Source organism: Mesitornis unicolor, unplaced genomic scaffold (genome assembly GCF_000695765.1).
Source record: "Mesitornis unicolor isolate BGI_N332 unplaced genomic scaffold, ASM69576v1 scaffold7482, whole genome shotgun sequence".
Classification (NCBI taxonomy): Eukaryota; Metazoa; Chordata; class Aves; order Mesitornithiformes; family Mesitornithidae; genus Mesitornis; species Mesitornis unicolor.
The window spans coordinates 7,492-33,528 of NW_010168495.1; the positions used below are offsets into that span (position 1 = coordinate 7,492).

At 44.9% G+C, this 26,037-nt stretch overlaps 1 protein-coding gene across 1 annotated transcript in view; it reads right to left on the reverse strand.

Annotated features, from left to right (window-relative positions):
- Positions 1–3,178: 3,178 nt before the first annotated feature.
- The window catches only part of GATB (glutamyl-tRNA(Gln) amidotransferase, subunit B), a 42,815-nt gene continuing 19,956 nt past the window's right edge, over positions 3,179–26,037 (reverse strand). Inside the window, exons 5-13 of the mRNA XM_010179036.1 lie at positions 25,901–26,023; positions 22,593–22,706; positions 21,471–21,555; positions 21,056–21,100; positions 19,166–19,355; positions 11,500–11,633; positions 11,004–11,082; positions 5,448–5,579; positions 3,179–3,307 (exon numbers count right to left, since the gene is read on the reverse strand). Coding sequence (XP_010177338.1) covers positions 3,179–3,307; positions 5,448–5,579; positions 11,004–11,082; positions 11,500–11,633; positions 19,166–19,355; positions 21,056–21,100; positions 21,471–21,555; positions 22,593–22,706; positions 25,901–26,023 — 1,031 coding nt within the window. The remainder of the gene's footprint in view (positions 3,308–5,447; positions 5,580–11,003; positions 11,083–11,499; positions 11,634–19,165; positions 19,356–21,055; positions 21,101–21,470; positions 21,556–22,592; positions 22,707–25,900; positions 26,024–26,037) is intronic.

Consider the following 26,037-nt stretch of genomic DNA (forward strand, 5'->3'; position numbering starts at 1 on the left):
AGCTTTTCAGTTGTGAGCATTTTCCTCGGCCCTCTGTCTGGGGATGGTCCCTGCTGAAAATCTGCACGGAACTGTCCTGAACTCACCCCGCCAAACGCTGTCGCACAGATGGCATCTGCGAGCGGTGGCTCAGGGAGCGCTGTGGCAGCTAAGAAAGAGTCACGAGTTGGGGTCAGAGCTTAACTCCCTCTTAACTCTGCAGTTCCTCGCCTCGATAAAACCACGCTTAAACCGGCCTCCTGGTCTGCAAAATGCTCTGCCACTGAACACTTCAGGGCCAGGCTCTGCCTTTCACCTTGCGGGCCTGTCCTGTGGGGCTTTTCAAATTTCTCTTTACAATGGCAGGTATTAAATTCCTCGAGGCCGCCGCTTCTGTCTTTTAGTGCGCTCCATCGCCTCCTGCTATGCAAACATAAACCAAAGCTGTTTTGCTCAGTCCAGAGTGCTCAGAACTTGCCTTTAGCTCCGTGTAGGCCGCAGAGGAAGGTGGGTGTTTTACTTAGGCCGCTGTGTCAGACCCTTGGCAGGGGGAAAAGGCTCCAGTGTTTTGGTTGTAGTGGTGTGACTGATGAGCCCCGTACCAGGGGCTGCCACAGGGGGGGGCGGTGGCACCTGGCCCTGCTGAGCCTTCTCCCTGCCATGCACCGCTGCAGTGAGGTTGGCAGCCGGTACCTCCACAGAAGTTACAAAGATTCCTCATCTCGATCTCATTTGACTCAAACCACTTTTTTTTTTTCTCCTACCAGAAGGAAATTCACATTTTGTGTGCGTCTGCAAAAAGTTTCTTAAAGAATTTTAGAAGTGACTGTTTCATAATACAGTGCAAAATGTAGAGACTGGAGCTGCTCCTTCCCTTCCCTGGGAGGGGAGGAATAGCACAATTATCCCTTTTCCATCTTTCTTGTTCTCCATTGTGTCTGGCAGGTGGAGGTGAAAATAGATTGAGATTTACAGCAAATCCATTTCAAGATCTAATTCTGTACCCGCACAGAACTCGGCTCATGACTTTTAACAGATTTTGTACCATATTAGCAGAGTGTAATTATGTAGGAAGAGAGTGGCTAAGAAAAAGCAGCCATTAAAAAGACATTTACCAGCAGTAGCCATGCTACCGTAGTGGAGATCCTTCCTTCGTTTAACTACAGCTTAATTATATTACTTTTCCAAACACATCCTTGTTTTGCTTTCTCTTGGTTAAGAGGCACCCACTGCAGCACCGAACTGCGCAACAAGCAGCGTTAACCTTGGACGTTCACCTTTGGGAAGCAGCCGTGGTTTCCTACGGAGGAGGTACCTTGAAATTAAGATTCAGGCTTCCACGCAGGAGCCCTTGTGCCTTTTTGTTTCTTGCTGCCATGGCAAGAGTTGAAGAGAATTCCAAAATTTCAGGTCTGCTCTACAATCGAAACCTTTGCTGACTGAACACTTACCTGAAAACTCACAGCACTGTAAGTGACAATGGCATTTTGTTGCTCACGACATGAGAAGTGACAGTAAAAGCCTTGGTGTGAAGGTCAGGTTACAGGAAAATCCTGGGCGGGGGGTGGAGTTTTGGTTTTTGGAGGTTGCTTTTGTTGTTTTGTTTTTCCTGAAGGGTCACCGTCTTTGATTGCAACCCTGTTACTGCTTTCTGTCAGCTGTATGACTTCTGAATTGTACAGTTATTTTTGTGTGAATAATGGGGTATACATTTTATTCATTAAATGTATATGAAAACCATGGTTGTTTTTTTTCTTCTAATTAAGAGTTCACACTTGAACCATGCACCAGTTTGCACAGAAATGTCCGTCTCGAGCCGTACATTAACACCGTTGCTCCGGAGCGGGACCTGCCAGAGGTGCAAACACCACATTTGGAAAAGGTGACCCGAGTCCCAGGGCCGTACCTGCAGAAGTATCTCTGAGGGCTGGGATAAATGTGATCTTCAAAGTGTACGGCTCAGAAGGGATCTGAAAGCTTCAAACTCCTGGTACTAAATGGACTTTCTTTCCCTAATTTATGTCAATCGGATGGGTTGTCTGTAGTGGCACCTCCTGTTAATGGTTTGATCAGCTGGGACCCAGCTTTCAGTGGTACTTCAACCCAGGAGCTGAAAAATGGAAGGTACTAAAAAAACCACCCAGAATAAACATGGATGAAATAGTGGAGCAGACCCTGGATCCCACCTGACTCTTGCCCAGGTCAGGAAAGCCAACTCGTGTTCAATCCCTGCCACAGAGTGGGGCAGTGCCACGTGCTGGAGAAGCGTGCACCCCTGGGCACAGAGCATTTGTAACACAGGGTCAGGTTCTTACCAGGAGACAGAAAACCCAAACTGGAGCGAATGGTCCCTTTACTGAGCTACTGCGTAAGCCAAGGGCCCTCCTTGTTCCTCTGCAGGTTGTGCAGGGCAGGCAGAGGCACGAGCAGATGCACCTCGCAGGCCAAAAGGGGCTGTGACCCTCGGCAGGGCTCAGGTGTGCATCCATGGGGACTCTTCAGAAGCAGAAGCGCTGTGAGTAGGCAAAGCAGATGTTTGGGTACGTAACAAGGAGAAGGCAAGCAAAATTTGACACTGATCCTTAGATGCAGGCACTTGTATCTGTTTGAGGCATTAGCCTCGGGCACTTCAGCAGCTACCAACTTCATCCTGTCCTCATCCCTCAGAAACCAGGAGGAATGACAGCACTGGATGTTTTTGTCTCTTCTGGTAGGCATGGAGGCACATGTGGTCATCTTAATTACCGCGAGGTGTTTTAATCGCTGTTACTGGTGAGCTCACACTAACTTACAGTGAGTTGTTAGCCTGCACCACCAGACTTTGCATTCAGGATCTGTGACTTTCCCTCCTCACAAAAAGGCAGCTAGAAAAGCCGAGTTTACACTCACTTTATTACAAAACCAACCAACACTGCTGCAGCTCTGCATACTCACAGACACCTCTGGGACCTCGTTTCCCACGACCGCGTGGAAATCACATTTCCAAATGCTGCACTGAAGTGAGGGAGAAGCAAACGGTGCCATCTCCTCTGTTCTTCTGCTCATCTGATGCATCCAGGGAAGGCTGGGCTGCAACATGGCTCAAAGTATCACCACTTGTCCTGGGGATACGCGAGGAGGCACCAAAGTTTATTTGCAGTGACCCAGGCAGAACGGAGCACAGGGCTTCTGTAGACACTTGCATGTGTTATTCTTGTAGCTACTTTAACAGCTTCTTCTCCAGCAACTGCTTCACCAGCACAGGGTTGGATCGTCCTTGCGTCTCTCTTTGTACCAGGCCGATCAACTTATTGAGAACTTTCAGGGTGCCTGCTTTTATCTCCAGCACCTTTAAAGAAAAAACAAGACACCCTTGCTACAGTAAACCTGGACATCTTCACTCATTCACAGCCATGGTCTGAATATTTTTGTCCTTTGGACCCTTGTGGTAGAATGCTGTATTTTGGGCTAAGATGTTATTTATAAGAACTGCCTTCAGCTTTGCAATAAGCTCCTGCTCTGCTCCCATGAGACAACAAGAAGTCCCTACAGCAGCAGCGCCTTGCAACTAATAGAAAGATCTCCTCTTATTGGAAAAGTCAGAAAGCACTTTTGCATTTTAACAGTGTCTACAACTTGAACAGCAACTTCCTGGAGAAGAGCCAGAAAAATGTGACTGACTGCTTTTTTGCTAATATTTGTAGCATCTGTGTGGTCCTTCACGCACAGACATGGGTGTTTTTGTACCAGCGTGTCAGCTCCTTTAAGCCAGGAATCCTTTGCAACACAGCAATTAATTAACTGACCCAAAATACGGCCTCCTATCAAACATCTTGTGTGCAATGCACGAGCGCCTGCAAAATAGCAATGGTCACGTTGAAAGATTGCAAAGACACTAAAAAAAGCATTGGACATTTCCCTTCTGGGCATTGCTGAAGGAGATGCTAGGGCAAAACATGACAGCTTCGATTCAACAGGATCTCGTATTTACAGATATTAAGGGGAGGACTGCAAACATATGAACCATCACTGTGCCAAGACCAAGCACAAATGCAAATACTGCTGCTCATGATGGTATCCGAATTACTGGCAGTCTAAAACCTCTGAAGCGTCACAATGTGGAAAGGACTCGTTACTCCTGATCTGCTACCGATGACCTATACGGGGCAGGACGCAGCACAATCCAGACACTGCACTTCCACCAAATGGAAAGGACCCGTTACTCCTGATCTGCTACTGATGACCTATACGGGGCAGGATGCAGCACAATCCAGACACTGCACTTCCACCAAGTGCTCCGTGTTGGCTTGAGCACCTGTTTGTACCTTAATTCAGTTCAAAGAACGTTAAGGTACATTTCCTCCCCCAATCAAGTACTCTGCTAACTGTTTGGTAAGGTGAGCTCTCGCAGCAATTTAAAGCACTGAATTAGAGGCCTTTGAGGCAGCTTTGCCTTAGCCAAAGATCACCTGGAAAAAACAGGGAAGTGAGGCCATTCTGCTGCACTGGGCCTGACTGAAAAGAGCGGAAAACAGACGGGAATTACGTTCTCGGAGAAAGCATTATTATTGAAATGGGAGTGCAGTTACGGACCTTCGGCTCCTGCACTTCCCAATCAGTTGTAATGTTCTTTCTATCCACACTTGTGCTCCCGTTCCAGCCTGAAAATGCAGCAGCACTTTTATCAGGCTGTGCAAATGAGTCAGGCTGATGGAGGTCACGCCGACCTACTGCAAGCCCATTTTCTTTATCAAAAGCTCTCGCAGAGCTGTTAGCATCCCCCAATGAGAGCTGGGGTGGGCGGTATTGTTCTCAAAAGATGTTAATGGGGTTTTTTCCAAATGGCAAATGTACCTAGACAATGTTTATATTACAAGTAAGCTGTTCACTTCTGCTTTTACATTTTCACTCCAGAGAAGATATAAGCACTTGTTTTCATTTTGCCTTTTAGAAAGCAGAGTTTAGACTTTGTCAAGATCCCTTCCCACCCCTCTCCTTCATGATCAAGAAGGATGCAGTCTCTAATTCCATAACTAATATATGCCTCACTGGCAGGGAACTTCAATCTCCAGCTTCAGAGCAGTTTAACCCTCATACCACAGTTTGCCCACACCAGATGAGATAAATCTGAGCTCAGAGGTGGGGTGGCCAGCTCAGGTTCATGGCAGTACGGCTGGGGGGGGCAGGGCCCCCCAGTTGTGCTTTCCTGTATTAAATCTTTACGGTCTCTCAGAGTGCCTTAGTGCATTAGCTAAGGTAATTTCTTCTGCCGACTGTTTTGCGTATGCTTCAATTTCCGAAAAAACACTTAGCAAAGTAAGAAAGGAGAAGAAAAGCCTGACAGTGTCTGAGCAGCAGCTTCAATGCTCTTATACCGGCTCTAGAGCTCAAATGCCAATCAAAAGATATAAAAAAAAGGCCATTTTCAGCCCCTTTTCAGTGCCACAGACCGCCACAGTGCACAAGCTTCCCAGCACCACCATAATCACCTCATCTTCATGTCCATCGATCACCGCCTGGCAGATCTGCTCGAGCTCTTTTTCCTGTATCGGTTCCAGTTTCTTCTCTCTGACAATTTCCAGAGGAGTCTTCCCTTCTCCCTTCCACAATTCCGCGAGCACCTGAAAACCACAGCGAGCAGCAAAGGTCAGTGTCGTGACACATCAACGTTGTTTACATGCGGTGTTTCAGCTACTGATCCAAGCAGCCAGGTTTTAGTTAAAGCAAGAGCAGGCTGTCTAAACGTGAACAAACCCACAACTGAATCCTGCGCCTCGCTGAAAGAGCTCCTGTACCCTGCTCTTCTTCTGCATCCTGAAATAAGACTGAGCGTTTTCACGCACTGCACGAGTGCAGGTTAACGGTTCACCACTGTCAGCGATGGTGCCTCTTCCAAGAGGTTTTCCTGGCGCAGCCCCCATGTACCTCGCTGGGAGAGGGGGGCCCACGGCAGAGGCTGCCACTGACAGCAAGGCTGCTCCTCCAGTAGCGCTCGTTTCACGTTATTCACAAGAACTGAATGGGAGCAGTGACAAAATGCATTTCCATGAGCAATGGCTGTGCCTGGGAACTGGCCATTAGCTGACTGCTGTACCACGGCCAGTCCTGGTAACTCATCCCATTACCAGCCCTCATCAGCGAGCTGTAATGAGGGTTCGTATGACAAAGCAGAAGAAAAATGAGGCCGAGCAGAACGGATGCAGCAGCTGCAGCCCACCTATGCATCACCTCCAAGTACTGTAATGCTGGGCGAACCCAGGCCTCTGGAATAACTCCCTGTTAATGCCAGTGAGTTTTCCTAGGCTGTAGCTCTCACCCTGGAATAAACTTGAGAGAACATTTGTAAAAAACCAATTTCCTTGGGCAGTCATTTTCTGTATTCCCTTTGCTCTTATTTCAGAGCTGTGGGAGGAGGGAAAGAAAACCCTTATTAAAACCACTGCTTGTGCTTCATCCTGAGCTGAAGGTATAATTGTGTGTTTGGGCCACTGCTGTGTACCAATACGGAAATGGATGTCATGTTACAACCTCAGCATTAAACACTCAGTGTAGGATGAAGAAGAGGCCGGGATGGGGAGATGAGAAGAGGCATTTAAACTGTAAGTTAAGTAATTAACAGGGCAGCAAGACAACTCAGGAAAAACGAAGCCTGTGGGATGGTACTGTAACTACCCCAGCAATTTTCTTCAGCATGAAGAATTTCCTGGTACAAAAGACCTTCACTTAAACAATTTTGTAACCACAACAGGTATTTAAGGACCACACATTGACACAATTCCTGCAAGAGGAGATTTGTTTGCCAGCAGTACCCCAAAGCTTTTTATGGGATCGTATCACTCTGCTGGAGACCCCGAGAGTGGGCAGTGACACACAGCTGCATTGTGGCGGCTCTGTCCTGGTTTTCTCCTGTGAGAGGGTTAAAGGCAGACCACATCATTAAAGTTACTGATAAGCCGCTGGAGTTACAACTGCTGTAAGTAAAGCTTTCAGCTGTTTATAACTAAATCAATCAGTGCAGGATACGATGACTTCTACCAGATCTGCCTTCTAGTGCAGTACTTAAAAATTATCATGCCAGTGGTATCTGAAACACCCCCAGAAACAAATGCATCCAACGGAGAATCAACCTGTCTGCAGCTGCTCAGCTTTTTTTGTTTGTTTGACCCCATTGCTACCCCACGCAGCCCGCTCCTGCTCATCCCCTGAGGGACCAGGCAGGAAGCTCTCTGTCCTCAGGGCCTCCCAGGGCACCAGGAGGGTGCATCACCCCTCAGAAGGGGCTCTGTCCTCTTCACAAACAGCACAGCCTGTAGCAAAACACCCTGGAGAGTCTGGAGTGCTGCATAAATCAGGGGCTGGACAGTGGATAAGCCATAGCACTCTTCTGGAAAAAGGCAGATGTGGTTTTTAGGACTGTATGTATTCAAGCTGGATGCCATGGGCTGCAGAAGGGGAAAATCTGCAACAAACAAAATCTAAGCAGCCGACCATGGCAGAGTTACCCAGGAGCAACTCATACATCAGGCTGACTTAGATCAGGGCAGGACAGCTTGACAGCCACAGATCCAGCTCCGATTCCCTGCTGCTCCTGTGCCAAACATCTCCTGGCACTGAGACCAGCTCGCCCATTCGAAACCTTGAAGGCACCAGATTTTCGCGGTGACATCTGCACCGTGTGTACTTTTCAATTTGGTAACCAGCATCTCAGCTTAGCTGGAAGAGTAACAATGTTATCAAGGCCCTTGCTTGTTTACAGGTATGTCGGCAAGCAGAAAGAGATGTGGCCAAGACCTGTCAAAGATGCACTTTTAAAAATGTGTTTTTCCACTTGGCAAGGAGTGCGAATCCAAAGAAAGCAGTTTAAAAAATGATTTCAACTCATTTACACAAACTGCCTGCACAGGAACAGGAGGATCAAATTATGAAGTCTCCAGAGCCAAAAAGAGAATCTCAGGCCTCATTTCCATTACAGAAATCTCAGTAGTTTCGACTATTGATTCTCGCCTGAGCGTGATTAGGTTTTAATGATGTTCTGCTGCCTTTACCTGCACAGGCCTAGCAGCAAACCATTGGTCAAGACGAATTAATCAGGACTTACGGGTCTGGCTGCCACGGGCATCATATCAAACATTTTGCGGGTGGCAAACGTGCCAGCTGACTGCCGTGCCTGAGAGCTCTCCAACTGGAAACCCTATCTGCAGCCACCCGCTGCCAAGGGTGGGAGGGAAGCAGCCGGCGGTGCCGCTCCAGTCCGTCCTGCGGGCACCTCTCCGTCCCAGTGATGGAAAGCTGCACTGCCTGGCTGCTGTCCCTCAGCCTTTTTGACAAAAGCGAGGGGCAGGCTGGGTCCAGTCCTCCAGATGGTGTAGCCGTAATTGTCAAAGCAGATGGTGCTGGTTAGGTTTGTATACTGTACTCATTTCCCTGCTATCTACTTTAACGCAGGGGTGCCAAGTGAGCCTGTTGAAGTTATTCCTATGTGGGTGACCTGTGCAACCGTAGAGGCAAATGAGACGTGGGGTCTGCTCTGCTCCATACTCTGCTACAGATCCCGAAGGGTGTGTGACACGGGTGTCCACGTGGCGTTGTTCCAGCACGGCTCTCAGCTGCAAGGGCAAGTTTCTGCCTCCCCAGCTCAGGAACTGGCCTCGTCCCACAAGGCCATGACTCCGAGGCAGGCCCCTCAGCGCCAGCCCTGCAAACAAGGACCCAGGCCCCACCTCGGCCACGCTCCCCCTTGGACTGGATTTGGCCCTGGATGAGCAGCACTGGCGCCTCCCACCGTGGACTTCAAAACAGTGCCTCTGAGGTGGGCCACTGCGTGTCCCGCACAGGTCCCCTGGTACAGGACAGGCTCACCCGCGGCCCTGCGCTCCCCTTCACACAGGCATGCCAGCCTGAAACCGCTTCAGAGACCTGTGGAGGAGGATGCTGCATTTGATGGCAAGTTGGGCGTGAGCTCTGTAATTACCTAAGTGGTAATTATGTACACACACGGTGCCCTTTCCTTGGCGTGTGCATCCTCCCATACAATGCTCTGTGTCTATAATCAGTGCTTGCAGCTTTTATCTGTCTGTTTTCGTGCCTTATACAGCAGAGACCGAACACAAAACCTCTTAAAAAATTTAAGCGGTTAACAGCTTCCCGCAGCGAGCACGTATGCGTACGCATGTCTGCGCGCTCACCCCGTCAAACCCTTGCAAGCCTTCCTCGCTGGATCTGTCTCTGCGGCTGCAGTTCATTCTTCCCCACCCCAAGCGCTGCAATTCATCTGCTGTTGTGTATATATAGCCCTTTCTGCCCTCGGGCCATCCAGTATCTCTGCCTACTGCTGAGAATTGTTATAAACATTTGTTATTCTTCTGACATCCAGGCAACCAAAATACTTGTCTAAATGTGGCAGGGTTTCTGCAGTTTGATAGCATCACTCAGTGATGGCAAACAGTGCTGTTATTTCTCTGCGTCCACTTTCAGAGCACAGAGGACAACACGCGCCTTACAAGGAGTTGGTAATTAAACAAGAAAAGCATCTCTGAAATTCCTGACATTCCCTGACCTGTCAGAAGTGCTGGCACACCAATATATCACAAGGCCAAAAACTCGGGTAGAAGAGCATTAGTTCCCTGTCTCTGCCTCCTCAGGGAAGTTAGGGCTGGAGTTCTGGAGCTTCCCTTTCAAAGGCAGACACCAGACTGATGGCTGTGCCACGGCCCCGCAGGCACGCAACCGCTCTGCATTCCAACGCTTTTCCTATTAATACTTTATCGCCTTTCTGAAGCTTTTACTTTTCCAATCCAAAATTTCCAAATACACATGCCTGAAGGCGGGCACTTAAATCCTTATTCATGATGCCTGTCGTACGCAGCTGGCTATTCAGGGAAGCAGACCAACAACAAGACCAACTTAAGTAAGAACCACAAGCACCTCCAAAACCCACCCTCTCACCCCTCAAAGACTGCAGACCGGGAGGTTGAAGTGTCTCCAAGCAGGGTAAAGAGCCACACCTGCAGCAGTTACACTTGGTTTATAATAATGCAAAAAGCGAACTGACCTCAGTGCTATTGCAAAGTTGTATTTGGACTAAATCAGTGTGTGCTAGAAAGATGAAAACCTGCCCTGTGTATTTTGGAGTGTTAAAAGCTTGAAAGCAGACAAGGCAAGGCAAGTCTCTTCGTTAACAGTTTCACTGATGACCACCCGAGAAGAAGCACTCATCTAATGCACTTATCTGGAGAATACTATTTCGTCTGAAAAGACAACGCATTCCACATAAATGCAAGAATTTGAGGTGAACAGATTCTGTATCACAAAAAACCTACAAATTTTGTCTGCAGACACACAGCAGTCACTGCACCCATCGTAAGTAGTTCCCAATTTTAGATACAAATCATCAAGAGCTGATTTTTCAGACTGTCCTAAGCAAGATGACATTTAGAAAGAGGGGTAAACTGCCTTTACCACCCATACTTGCCTGAGACATCCACGACAGCACTTGTTCAAAGCAGCAAGGATAAAAGTAAGACCAGACCTCTCCCCTTTTGACTCAGGGGTCCACCAGAGCAGAACTCTTTGTGGCTACACTCAGGTGAATTCTATCCTTTTCCACATGCTAATCCTTGGGAATGCAGACCTCACTGTCCCTTAGTACCTGTAGTAACTGATACTCTCAGCTTAACTGCAACTCACAGAGCAGCTGCCCCTGACCTTTCCCTCAGGTTTAACTGTGAAACCAAGATCTAGTTCAGAAGCAGGATTTATTTAACTAAGCAAGATTTATTTAACTGACTTCAGTTCACATTGCTTAAATCCACTATTTGGCTTGTGTCTAACACCTGATGTGCAGACGTATCTGCAGGACTATATACACATGAGGTGCTTTCATCTATTATATGTATATAGTAGATACAAAATTTATCCTTCATCAACACTACATAATTTCCTTTCAAAGCAACTGATGTAGCGGTACACTCTGATTATAGAATTGCTACGGGAATGGAGTGAGCAGCCACAGATTCCAAGTACAGTAAAACCAAAAGGGTACTCACCTGCTTAGCTGCTGTAGAAGAAATTGCTTTTTTTTCTAGAAGGTTCAGAAGGTCAGCCAGGACAAAGGAACTGACTGGGCTAGGGAGAAAGAGAGCAGAAGTCACCTCAGAGAGTAAGCTGAAGTAATGTGTCTAGGCTACTGTTGCTTGCCTGAAGTTGACGCGGTTTAGCATGACAGGCTGGTATTTTTCATCATGATACACTATATTCAACTTTGGTGTCGATTGTCTGACTATGCCTTACCACTGTCATACTCCAAGGACGGAAGATTCTGATTACTACTCTTAACCACACGGTCCTCTTCTCTGCGTGGTGTTTGGTTAACTCCATTCAGCAAGACAGCGCCAAGGCCTGTGCCCTGGTACTGCCCAGGGTAGCAAACTTCACAGATAACAACTAAAGCAGAAGGGAGCACTGCAGTGACGCGACACTACTCGTGGTACATGAGAAAAGGATCACTTCTGTTTCACCACTGCAGGAATGAAGAGGCCTGACCTGTCCTTTACTGCAAGGGAGCGTTGTTTCAAATAGCTGAGTGTGTCCTTCAGAACCCAGCCGATCACCTTCTTTGGGTTCATCTGCGTCTGCTTTACCACATCTTCAAAGAATTCTGTTAATCCATCTTCATTCTGTTTAAGAGAAGTTAAATCCATCAAAACGATACCAGAGTGCAAACATGATTAATTATACAATTACATTTGGAGTATAAATACTTAATCCTACAATAAACTTGGTTTTGTGAATTTATTGTAAAGTCACAAGACTCTGGAGTAATTTTATTAACATATCAGCAAACAAACTATGTTATGTCTAGAAGAGGTACATATGGCTTACCTGCCAGCCTGGCTGCTTCAATGGAAATTCCAATACGGGAGTGATCATTTTTTCTTAACCCCTCCCTAAAATTAGCATTTGGGGAGAAGCTTTCTCATCTCCTTATGTGTTTTAAATATGTATAATGCTAGAAAATATAATGCTCCCATCCAACAGGCTGTCATGCTACCTTTTAGCAAGAAGAGATTTTTCTTGAAACTGTCTACAGACATTTCACTCTCAATCTTGCAATCACTTCTGTTTATTTTGGACTGAAGTTTAGCTCTCATTCACCCTTCAATGACATGGAAAGGTCACGCTATGAAGCAAGGTTTATTTTTCTAGTTTTTTCCAGAGAAGCTATGTAAGCTTTTCCACAGCACCCTAAATGCTCAGGAGGTATGACAGTAGGGGATTCAATTTATAGCCTATCTGAAATCTGAGATTGTTTTTAGAAGAGCAGACCCTGCACAGGCTGTTGAGCGCTGTGCTGTGTGTCATCAGGGCGCTGATGGCTCTTTAACTGTAGTGCAGCACTCATTAGGTCTGCTGAGGGCTGAGGAGATACCATGTGGCAGCTCCTGCATTTCAAGGAGGGATCCAAGCCCAGCGCGCCGCTGGACTTGCGCGGTGCGGGGCGTAATTGCACAGGAGGACAAGCGGGCGCTCAGAAGCTGTGAGAGGCAACGGCTCAGAGACAGCCAAGGAGCTATTCTAAGTACACTGTCATCACAGCAAAAGCATTTTCCAAGCACACTGACTGCAGCCAGCTCTCTGAAGAGTTCTGAGCAGAGAGAGTGCAGGTACACACTAAACCAGAGCCTGTCTTTTCCACTCAAACACATCCTGTGAGAACAGTCCCATTCGCCCTTGTTTTTAAAGGCAATTTATCACCATAGCAGTACAGAATTTTACACTTTCCTCCTCAAAACTTTCACAACACAAGCTTCCAACAGCTCCAGATACTACATTTTTCATTGGTAATGACGTGTGGCTCTTGAGCAGACTGCAGACTACTGCTCTGGGAAACAGAACAAAACGTACTCAGATTAATGGCTGCTGTGTTGTAAAACTGGTGGGATGAAAATCGGACCCAGCCCCTTTACCTTGAGACCATGAGCAAAGAAACCAAGTTCGCAGCCTAGGAAAGCCACTGGAGTGTTTTGTGAACCAAGGTAAATCTTGTATCTCCCCCTATTTATCTATTTAATACACACAGACACAATTCCCTTCTTTTCCAGTGCTCTTACAAATTTAACTAGCACTCACTCTGTAATCAAATAATGTAAAATGTAAGGCTAAATAGACTACAAGGAACAAATCTGGCTTAAAAAAAACAGGGAATGACATGATTACAAATGTACACTAAACTTGATTAAAAACTGCGTGTGCATTAAGTGGAATTACTAAAATGACGCATTACTAAATACTGTACTCCTTCTAATTCACCTCAGGAATCATTAGCGCAAACAAACACTGATGATTTAAACAGTAGGTTCCCTTCCACAGAAACACCTGGTCCATTTAGGCAGGCAAAAGCAAGCACGTGTAAATGCAGGCTGCAGAAGGTCTCACAAACACAGCACACAGAGCAGCTCCAGCCCCAGCGTTACACACAGCAAGACAACGTCTGCAGATGCCACGTGGCTGAAGGCTCCACAACTTTGAGATTCAAGGACAGAGATACTGATGAGTGGAGCATCTTCCTTATGAGGAGCGGCTGAGGGAGCTGGGTCTCTTTAGCTTGGAGAAGAGGAGACTGAGGGGTGACCTCATTCATGTTTATCAATTTGGAAAGGGCGAGTGTCAGGAGGAAGGAGCCAGGCTCTTCTCAGTGACAGCCAATGACAGGACAAGGGGCAATGGGTGCAAGCTGGAGCATAGGAGGCTCAATCTGAATATGAGGAAAAACTTCTTTACTGTGAGGGTTACAGAGCATGGCCCAGGCTGCCCAGAGAGGTTGTGGAGTCTCCTTCTCTGCAGACATTCAAAACCCGCCCAGACGTGTTCCTGTGTGACCTGGTCTGGTGATCCTGCTCTGGCAGGGGTTGGACTGGATGAGCTTTCGAGGTCCCTTCCAACTCCTAATATTGTGTGATTCTGTGATACCCAGCCTGCACCTTTTAATCAGATCATTTCCAGGCAGCAAAGCCCAGGAATACCCAGAGCCAGACTTCCATACGCTGCCAGGTACCAAACCCCACGCTCACTACTTGTGCACATAAAAACAGACATATTCCCCAAAATTCCTTTGCATTTCGTTTTAGGTTTTTTGAAGTGAATGTCATTTTCTGTAGCCAAAGAGTGGGAAAACCCAGCAATGCTAGACTGAAATGAATACAGCAGAATGTCAAAACATCAAAATGACTGACAGAAATGAAACGTTTTCCTTATTTTCTTGCCATATTAGAAAAAAAAAAGCAGGCATAACTTGATTAGATTCAATTTCTAGATACTGACTTCAATTTGTTCCGCAATTTGGTCAACTTTCTTCATGCCACATTCACTCCAGCTCCCAACCACACACCTGTCCCTTGCGATAGAGCTGAGCCGAAAAGCCCTGCATGCTCCAACGTGCTGGTTTACAGAACACAAACTGACTGCTCTCTCTTATTTCTGAATAACCTATTTTAATCTTGACAGAAGGAAAACCAGAAACCTGGAATTGCAGCACTGTGTTTGTGATCCAGGCCCACTCAGTGCTCCCGTTACACACCAAATATGCTGTAACTTTGACATTAGAGTCTCACTGGCATGAAATCTGACACACCAGGTATTTCAACCAGATGTACATTTCTCTCTTAAACATGGTTTAAAAGATAATTTAACAGTACTGAGATAGTGGAGTGATTCCAGGTGCTTTTAAAACAAGTGTAAAACAGTACATTATTTGACAAAATACCATGGGACAATCTTTAGACACTGGGTCTGTAACACAAACTTATGCTTTTAAAGACCAATAATGTTTCTTAAAGACCTGAAGAAGAAAACTACATCAATGTTACCAAATAAAATGTCATTTTCTGCTTTCTTATTCCCATTCTCACCACCACAGTTTCCACAATAACCAACTGCGAGGTAACAACTGCTGCAACAATGTGCAAGATTGTCAGGGAAAAAAACCAACCAGAAAATCCAGCCTACAAGCAGAGCAGTCAAGGACCGTTCAAACATTTTTTACAGCATCTTATACAATAATCTACGGTCTAAAAGTAAGCATAAAGTCACCTGCACACCACCAGTTATGAGAATGGATTGTCACAAGTAAAATGGTCAAAACCAGCTTCTCCCGCATCCCACTTCTGGCTGGTTGAAGGATTCACCCATGCAATTGTTCCACCAAAGCAATAATCAAAGCCCAAGTGGAGCTGCCACTTTCATCTGAGTAAGCAGGGGACAGCAAATGTACTGGAAGACTTGGAATTCAGATGAGAAAGGAAGTGGAGAAGAGAAGAGCCTGGAGAAGAAAAGGCTGAGGGGAGACCTCATCACCACCTACAACTACCTAAGGGAGGTTGTAGAGAGGTGGGTGCTGGTCTCTTCTCCCAGGTGATGGAGGATAGAACAAGGGGAAATGGCACCAAGCTGTGCCAAGGGAGGTTCAGGTTAGAGATATGGAGGAAGTTCTTTACTGAGAGGGTCGTCAGAGGCTGGAACAGGCTGCCCAGGGAGGTGGTGGAGTCACCATCCCTGGATGTATTTAAAGAGCGGGTAGACGAGGTACTTAGGGATATGGTTTAGGGGGTAGTAGACAGGAGCGGTTGGACACGATGATCTCGGAGGTCTTTTCCAACCGAGCGATTCTGTGATTCTGTGACCAGACTGTTTTTTTTCTAATGCTGTACTGTGACAACTGATCTATTTGGTTGGACCACCCCAGACTTCATCAGGCATTTTGAAAACAAAACATCACATCCACGTCTATGCCAATACATGTTCTTTTTTTGACTCAATAGGAAGCAAGACAAAAATATAATAATACCATAACTGGAAAAGTTGTCAGAGATCATTCTTGACTGAAGTATTTGCCAGCCTACCAGTTTACACAGCAAAGTAGAAAGTGCATGCAGAAATTGAGTACCCAAATACCAGAGAGTCTACGTGGCTTGAATACTTTTATCTTTAGGAATAAGAAGGGTTCTGCATGCAGAAAATCAGAACCTTAATTTATTTTTCCAATTTATGCAAAACTGTCAAAAATGCAGCAGTTTACACTTAAGCAATTCCAGATATAAAGATATTAATAGGTAAGGCTCTTCTTCCATTTCAGTACATCTCGTGATTAGGCAATGAAGGAGCCCCAGATTCTCAATCCTGCAGGATAGAGAATGTATCCTGTACAGGTAGCTGTTGCATGTAAGAACAAAGCTCACGAAGTAAGCTCAGAAACTAACTTGCATGCTGAAGTACGGTATTGTTTTATTATAACTTTGACGTGTAATGTTTTCTCTAACAAGTGGGCGCAGAACAGAGATTTTGCATTTTAGAGCCATCCCTCTACTACTGCCATTTATTTAATGAGCACTCCTGGGCGCTTTAACCTGTGAGAACGCTCGTTAGATTTGTGTATCTGGCCCTATCAGCAAACTTCTGCAACTTCTGCTGTACGCGCACCACAGCAGCAGACAGAGTGTTTTCAGATGAATTAAGGTTAACTGGTCTCCCAGTGAACAGGCAAGCAACTTTTATGGCGAGTATACATGCTGACATTCTAATGCACAATAAAAGAGGACCCGCAATGACGACCGCGTTCGCTTCATGCATTCAAATGGATGCATTATCTTATCACCAGCTGAATCCCAGATTTCAGCTTGGAGCTCATTAATTGTCTTCTACGTTGCAAAAAGGAAGAAAAAAACCAAAAAGTTTAAAGGGAACAAGCAAAGGCAATAGTGGATTTCAGAGAACAGCTGGAGAGAAAGGGAAGTTGATGAGGCAAATACACAGGGCTTGTTGATAGAGACGACAGAAAGCACCCAGCAGAAGCCATCAACAGCAGCAAAACTGAAGTGCTCAACAAGTGGGTGGATGCCAGTCCACTTGAGTGGGTGAACTGGGCCTGGTTGGGATGGAGTTTATTTTCATAAGAGCAGCCCGCAGGGTGCCTGTGTTTTGGATCTGTGACTAAAGCCGTGCTGACAACACACCAGTGTTTTGGCTACTACTGAGCAGGACTTTGCCTTTTTCCCACTCTGCCCTCCACAGCAAGCAGGCTGAGGGTGGGCACGAGGCTGGGATGGGACACAACCAGAACAGCTAAGCCCAACTGACCAAGGGTATGCTCCATGCCACAAAACACCCTGCTCAGCAAGGACAACTGAAGGATAGGGATTTTGGGGGAGGTATAATTGTTATTGGTTGGACACTGGCCACACATCAGTCTACTTGTGGGAGGTAGTGAGTGACTGCATTTGCATCACTTTGGGGTTTTCCTCTTCCTCTTAACACTCATTTGTCTTTATCTCAAACCATGAGTCTTCTCACTTTTGCTCTTCCCACTCTCTTCTCTGTCCCTCTGGCACAAGAAATGAGGAAGCAGTGGTGATGCTTTGCAGCTGGCCAGGGTGAACCCCCACAGTGAGGGAGAAGAAGAAAAAAAAGTCAGAAAAAAGGTTCAGGACCTATCTACTCTTCTAAGCTCTGTTTATTTTAATACACAAGAAATATGCTGATGTGAAAAAAATGCATGGACAGGAATATTGGCTGTAAAATCACGTTTTGCAGCTTATACAATGAAACAGAAAGGTAAGAACTACTGGCACCTCTCAATGATGATGAGACTTATGACTCACCTGCCCACCAAACAGTAAAAGATCTGCAACTCACTAAAATGGCACACTACCACAAAAGCAGTTTTCCTAACAGCTTTCTTCAGAAGAAAGAATCTCTTTTATTTTCTGTAGAATCAGCTTCTGTAGAAGTGTATTAAATTACAGACACACAAAGGAGGGATATTAGGTAGTTATGTGCGCTGCTCTCCCTCCATTTATAGTCAAAGGAAAGGAACTCCTCCAGAGGATAATTTAAAGTATTTACGGTTCTGCTCTGAATCTTACTCTAAAGAAGTCCTTTTCCTTCTGTCTCCACTAATCACAGAGATAACCAAAGCAGGACACTGCCCTAGCTTAGCTGGCTATGTGCAATGTCTAATACTGGGGAGGTTTGCTAACCCCCCCACAGAGTTATTGGTGGCTAACTCAGATGATGCAGTTTGTGTTTAAGAAGCTCAAAGTCCTTTAGAATAATTTTGGAAGCTATGAGCTTTTGCTGTCATTTCCTTATTTATATCCACATTTGCCATATCCTTTTCTTTCTCATCTCCTCTTCTGAACCTACCCCTGACAAACTGCATGTTGAGGTCAAAGTTGACGTTGTTCAGCCGTTTGGAGTACTTACCTAAGAATAAGTCTGGGTCTTTTTCAAAATAATGTGGAAGCTAGATCAACAGGCATGTGAAGCTGAAAGATTTAAACCTTAGGTTTTGCTTCTGGAGCGTGTTCAGAGAAGAGCCACAAGGATGGTGAGGGGTCTGGAGAACAAGCCTTATGAGGAGCAGCTGAGGGAACTGGGCTTGTTTAGCCTGGAGAAGAGAAGGCTGAGGGGAGACCTCATCACCACCTACAACTGCCTAAAGGGAGGTTATAGAGAGGTTGGTGCTGGTCTCTTCTCCCAGCTGCTGGAGGACAGAACAAGGGGAAACGGCACCAAGCTGTGCCAAGGGAGGTTCAGGTTAGAGATAAGGAGGAAGTTCTTTACTGAGAGGGTCGTCAGAAGCTGGAACAGGCTGCCCAGGGAGGTGGTGGAGTCACCATTCCTGGATGTATTTAAAGAGCGGGTAGATGAGGTACTTAGGGATATGGTTTAGGGGGTAGACAGGAGCGGTTGGACGTGATGATCTCGGAGGTCTTTTCCAACCGAGTGATTCTGTGATTCTGTGATTCTGCAGTGAAGAAAACATGTCTATTAATTTGTTAAGTACTGTCAACATTCCCAGCCTTGTACCAGACCCAAAGACAAGAGCAGGCACTTGCAGACGTGGGTTTATCAGCAAAAAGTATATCTGTTGCAGTCAGTCACGGGTGCACCCATGTGTAGACAGATAAGATCAATATTAAATAATAGTTATTTGACTGCACCTTGCATGAGAAACAAGCTCACTGTGTACTCTTTCTTTTCCCCACCACTCTGTGTATGTCTCCAAGGCACACAGTATGCATTGGACATATTTCCAAATGAGAAATGTCCATGAGAACTGACAGCTGGTTAATATGACAGCTGTAAATCTTTTCAAAAACAGCGCAACTTCGATGTTTCCAGGCTTATTTTAGCACTTGATCAATAGACCTACCACTAAGGTGAAGCTGTGCTCAGGAAGAATCCCATACTGTTCAACAAGCTTTGCTCTCTTCACACTGGGGAGGTCAGGAAGTGTCTCATGAATCCAATCAATATTTACCACTTGCTGATGGTTCATATTAGCTGGCAAAGATTTCGCATCGTACAGAATCAATGGAGGAAGGTTTGGCTCCGGCATGAACCTATTAAAAATGAAGAAAAACTCCTTTATAAGTATTTTCAGTCAGATGCTAAACAACAAGGAATAAAATTTATATCACATGTTTATACTTACCGGAAGTTGTATTACTATTTCAACTAAGCAAAATATGAAAAATCCATGCCTTGGGATATCACTGTTAAGTAATAAGAGACCAGCCCCTGGACTGCTGCAGAGACTTTATTTGATTCCTTTGAGTATTTGCCACTAATGGTCAAAGAGCTGATTACAGAAAAAAGGTAATTAAAACACATCTGTACCCAAAATAATAATTAAAAAGCCCCAATAAACCCAATAAAAATAGAGATGGAAACAACCCATTCCTTTTGGCATCAAGCATGAATTGTGGATCTGGACACAAATGGGAGTGGATTGGCAGGGAAAACCCCAGATTGACAGCCAACTGCCAGGAGTGATGTGGGCAGGTTGTAACCTTTTCCAGATTAACTTCAAAATTCTTGATGCAATCTCATGCTGTGCTAAAAGCAAAGTTACTGTGCTCAGCAGGGTGCCATCACAGAACAAAAGGCTCCTTTAAAGACAAGGCCAATTCAAACCACTCCAATAACTGCGATTGAAGCAGAAACTTCTCTTACATGATCAAATGTGGGGTTCAAAACTATCAGAAGAAAGGACATTGGGCACCCTCTACATTTACTATAATAATTTCTATTTCAAATCTGCCTAAACATAGATTTTAAGTTTAATGTATAATGTGCAGCAGTAAGTTACAAAAATCTGAAAAAAACCCCACAGTTTAATACTGATCATATTCTTAGCACTAGTAATAAACTTTCTGCTCTATTTGAAATATCTTGGAGTCACCAGTTTTGCCTATGTTTGAACAAATTTTCTTTTGCATTTGTTCAATTTAGTCTTGTTAAATAAACCTCATGCCAGCCCCTATCACACTAGGGAATTCACAGAGTGATCACTGAGCTGCATCCCTATTCTCCATCCCATCCAGACACCACTGTGACTGCCTCCTGCGCTAGGGCACTAAGCAGCTTTGCAGCGTTGCCCCAGCACTTGTTCCCAGCACCACTGCTTCCCAACAGGACCTCTGCCTTGTCCCTTCACCTTCTGGCTAAACCCTTCTTGGGTGGCTGTTTATGATTTGATGGCTGTCATCTCACACTGGTGAAAGGAAAGAAGTACTTAGCAAGGTAACATCTTCATTAGGTCTACAAAGATCTTAAGGTAGAAACCTGCCTATGAATGCTGACACCTTTCAATAGTAGTTGGGATTTTCAAACAGTGATTGTGATCTACGATCACAGACTTTAAGCATGGAGAGGCAGGGGCCTGCTATCTGAAAATAATTTCCCTCAGTATTTACTTAAAGTGGGAACAATGCTTATCTCAGAATATTCTTACTTTGTATGGTCAGGTATTGTAAGTACACTTGTACTGGCCATAAAGTAAACCTTCAACTTCCCTGCTTTGAGGTAAGGCACTCCCATCCTACTTTCTGGGAAAGGTCTATGGGTTTTAGCAAAGAAGAGACACTAGTTCTAGATCTGAACTGCTCAGACTAGCACTAATTTTGACAGGTCTCTTCCTCTTCCAGTGGAAGGTAAACTTCCAATACACACTCACGGTGCTCATTACACTGACTACACTTCAGAAACAGAATAAATTCTCACTTCTTGAAATGTTAACTTTATTAAAAAAATAAAATACCGATAGTCCTGTTTTCCTTCTTTGTCTCTCATTGGTATCGTGCACCTAAAATAAAAACAAAACAAGTAAGATGTGGTAAGAGGTACCCCACAGAATTAGTCTTATGGCAACAACACAAAACAAAACACTTTGCCTCACAAAGCTGGGGAAAACTTCTTAAAGCCATTTCAGAGAATGTGTGTATGTAAGAGGGCAGTCATTTTCACACAGACACTGCTTGATGTAGCACACAATCTGTTGTGAAAAAGCTTCAATCTTAAGAATATATTACTACCTGTGAGGAGACTGATTGTGAACGTTAGCTTCAGAAGCTAGAAGTTGAGCAATACTGTGTTACCTCTCCTGCTCATGCCCCCAGGTATCCGTGGCACTCTAAAGCTGCTATTCCTGATATTCCACCAAAATAAAAACTCACCCAAGCTTGGAATCAAAGGCTCTTGTTTCATTCAGAATTGTTCCTCCATTTTCAAGTTCTTCAATTTGCCTTTGTATTTCATAGTCTGACAGGAACAAAAGAAAAAAGAGTAAGCTTGTTATACTGCACTATTAGCTTTTGTGCACTCCACTATTTAATCTTTCACTGCTGTGCACTAAAGGAATAGTTTGTTGTTTTAACCTTAATGAAATCAACAGCAGTATTTACAGGCAGAATTATCAGTCACTGTCTCCTTCTCCAGCACTGTTTCTTTCTTTGTGTGTTTTCTTCACCTTCTTTCATTCCCTTTAAATAGAAAACATTTTCTCCCAGGCACAGCAGCCAAGCTATACATTCCTAGTGACCTTCCAATCACCCAGTTGAGTTTTCTTTTGGAGATGTAATAATCATCCTTTCTTGCTCATACCCAAGCTGCATCTGAACTTCACATACACCACCTACCGTACTCGGTGGAAAGCAATCATCTACAATGGAGGACACAAAACTACTGCTGACATATTTCAGTACTAAACGTGCTAGGCATTGAATCATCTGCTTTATTCTTGCAGGCAGCGGGTTACCTCTGCAAGAAAACTGCAGACTAACTTGGCTGTTATTCACAGAGAAACCCATACTAAGATTTATCCTGTCAGGGAGCAGTAAGAGCAGGGACAAGCCAGGAGCTGAGGGTGACCACAGCACAGGCAGTGCCCTCACAATCTGGCACAGTCCCACTGGTCTGAAGTGTGTGGGCAGAGGCACAGGCTATAAACAGGGTACACTGAGAGTTTCAGCCAAGATGAGGGATGAGCTGGGTCCAGGGCACACCCAGGGAGTTCAGTCAGCAGCAGCAGGAGGTAAGTCCAGAGACAGGACTGGGAACAAGACTACAGAACAGGTCCAAGGTCCATCAAAAGACAGGACTGAAAACTGGACACCTGTAACACAGCTCAAGCAAAGTCCGAAGGCCCCAGTCTGAGCTTAAATGGGACTCCTGGACCCATGGGCAAGGGCACCCAGGTGAAGCTAGTCAGGGTATTTAAGGCCAATTACTGCATTCAGTACATGATAGACCACATAAAATATCTACAATGCTTTTATAATGAAGCAACCATCATTTACCTACTGCTTTGGCCAGGAATCGTATGCTATTGATATTCTTCACTTCAGTCCTCACTCCATAAGGCTCTCCAGGGTGATGCACAGAAACGTTGGCATCCACTCTCAGCTGACCCTCTGTGAAAGGAAATTTTATCAACAGAATAGTCTGCCCTGTAAACTAGAGTAAAATCCTTGGCAAGCATTAATAAACTGCATGTTATGTGCAGAGCATTAATAGCAGATTTCCATATGCTCAGAAAGGACTAACAACCACTTCATCACAGCTTTCTGATTGTGATTCCATCTCAAGCCACAGCCTCGAACCATCCAAACTTTTCTGAGAATACTTTTTTTTTTTAAATTATTGCTCATAATCCCTCTCAGACAAAACTGCGTGGTCCAGCACAGGGCAGATGCTCTAAGCCATGCAAGTGAAAAACACTTCTGATGCACAGTTCTTAAAAAAAGAGCAGAATTAGACAAGTAATCTAAAGTGGTGGATTGTGAGCCTCCATTTCTCTGAAAGTAGCATAAAAATACCTTTTGGAATTACAATTTGATGGCTATTTACTACCCTAGCATGGAACACAAGAACTCACAGTTATGTTGAACAGATTTACTAAGGTGTTCTTGGAAATGTACAGCTCAAGGACAAAAATGTGAGAAGTGGTGGATTTTTCTGTAATTTTCTTCCTCTCTTTCAAGAAACTGCAATCTTCACAATCTCCACTCCCACCCCCAATTTCCCTGGCTGCCAAAAACTGAAACTGAATACAAAGTTACACGTAAAAGCATCCTGCGCTTTTAGTCCAAAATGGATTCATGTCCTTAGAGATCTTTAATGACTCAACCACAAGTAACTTGTAATTGTAGCTTTCTAAGTTTTGCCCCTCTACAAACAGCCCTTCTGAGAAGAAAAGGCCTGCCAGAGTTATTCAACTGGTGGGAATAAACAAACTGGAGAGGGTCTATTATAAACAAACATAATTTTCCCCATATTGCACAGTGAACATCTGTAGGCTTCTTTTTTTAAAAAAATCAAATATAGATAAAAAGAAACAACTCCTTACTGTTTAGATACAGTAGTACTAATAAAGAGAGCACAAAGCAGCTAAGAGTTAAACCTGTGAAGGCATCCACAGCTTCAGAACCCATTCTGGTCAGTAGATGTAAACTGACTAGCGAGGCCTTGGTACACTTTGTAAAAGCAGGCTGGATGATAGTGCACTAATTTCCTTCATAGAGGCCTGCCAGACATGCAAATGAAGGACAAAGGTGCTGGAATGGCCCGACATCTCTTGAAAGAGAAGTGTTTTGCATGTGCTCCCTCTCTGGGGTGAAATGAGTACTTGTTCCAAAAAAGTAATAGTCTTGTCCTGCCCTTGCTTCATTTTGAGTCGTAGGACCTGCCTCTACTTGGATGTAGGCATCAACGTGACATGGCAATGAAGCTAATCGGGCGTAAGTGAAAGGAGAACCAAGCCCCAAATGTTCTTAAAAAAGCTTTTATCAAGCCCAGTTTAAGCCCAACTTCTTTTCCTTTCACTTTGCAATACAATCACCTTTTAATCTGTTTGTTGTTAATGAAATAACACCTGATAAAACTGGGCACTTTTCTTCACTGAACACACAAGTGGAATGAAGGCAAAATATGAGAATGTAAAGTTCTCATTTGAAAGAAAGTAATGAGGGAAAGTCACAGGAGAAAGCCCTTAAAAACACCACCTTGAAAAAGAATCCAAATACTTTTAAAGCCAGCTATACTGCAACAAAAGTATTCCCAACACTGGAATTCTCCTCTAAAGTCAGAAATCTCACTGCAATAAAAGATATCATGGTGCAATTCCAATGGCAATCTTCGGGCCAAACTCAGTAGCGATAAATGCGTGTGTGTCCACGAAGGCCACTGAAGAAGCATGTGAACTGGCTGCTTAATATTAACTACCCTGCCCCATCTGACATATGTAACACTAGCGAGAGAAAGGATTCAGAGACATACATAAAGTCTAGCAATTATAATCTTCCCCTACATTAAATTAGATTTGCATCACTAGCCAACATTTATTGGATCCCATTTATTCAGTGATACATGGACCACTGACTCAGCTCTCTAGGAGATACGTCCACTTATACTATGGCCTGAAATTGTTGCCAGATCAGCAAAGCCAGCTGTCACGGGCAAAAATATAACTTACATTGTGAAAACTAATAGGCAGCTGATAATTGGGTGTATGTACAGAGGTGATGAATGCCCAAAACTGTACTTTTAAACTCTCAAGCAGAAGCCTGCTATTTGCTAGCTGTAACCATGGGCCGGGTGTAAATTTTTATAACATTAGGACTAAGCAAAAAATGAATCTTCCAGTTAATAGAGAGACATAAGACAGGATCACCAGTTAGGAGGCTGATCACATGCTGTGCTTTTGCATATCACCTACTGGGAAAATTAGGGCCTTAGGGTTCCAAAAAGAAGAGCTGGTGCTAAAAACAGGGGTTCCCAAAAGAGGAAGCAGTCTCAGAAAGGTAGCAGTGATTTTGGCTAGAGAGATCCTGGAGGTGAGGGAGGATCCTGAAGATCAGAGACATGCATGGAGACAAATGCTAGGGGATGCCTAGGGACCTTGGCCTCTAGCACTTGAGACTGGTAGCTGCAAGGCTCCTGCACACCATAAACCAACACAATTTTCTGGCCCACCTCCCCAGACAAGTGGGGAAGAGAAGTGGAGACCCAGTGAATGTAACACTGGAGGGAAGGGAGGAACAGAGCAAGTGTACGAAATGATCAACTAGGGTCAAAGCCACAATCTCAGTAGTTCTTAAATTAACCCCAGCACCCATATGTGCTGTGCACTGTTTATTCCATCTCGCCCATGACACCAGCACAAATTTACTGCCTGCATCCATTTTATGACTAGCTGAGACCTGACACCCAAGTTACAAGATGGTCCATGCTCCAACTACTTCGTCCCATAACTTCCATATTCTACAACTAAGCCTTACTACAGCTCTTCTGTGCTGAAGTGCTGTGGCAAGCAAGGTGAGGACAGATGGGGGGAAACACCACAAAAACCCTGGAGACATTCCTTCCTGCAAAATTACTGTGTGAGGCAACATAAAATCTAGCACTGCCAATCTCTGCAGAGGAAGGCAGGCCTATAAGGACTCCTGAAGCACAGAAGACATTAGGACAGGCTCTGAAAACTGTAAAACAGCTAGAAAAGGCTATGCATTATAAGCAACCACAAAGCAAAACAACCAGAAACTGCAAAACTCCTGCGAACACAACGAATTACTGGTGACAAGGGAACGTGCCCTTCCCCTTTCTGTACCTGCCATGACTGCCTGGCTGCTCCCAAGTGTTTGAAGGATGAGCTGAAGCTCTCTGACTGCCGCAGCTGCTTCTTCCCCACAGCACATATCAGGCTCCATGACAACCTCCATGAGGCCAACTCCTATCAGGGAAAGA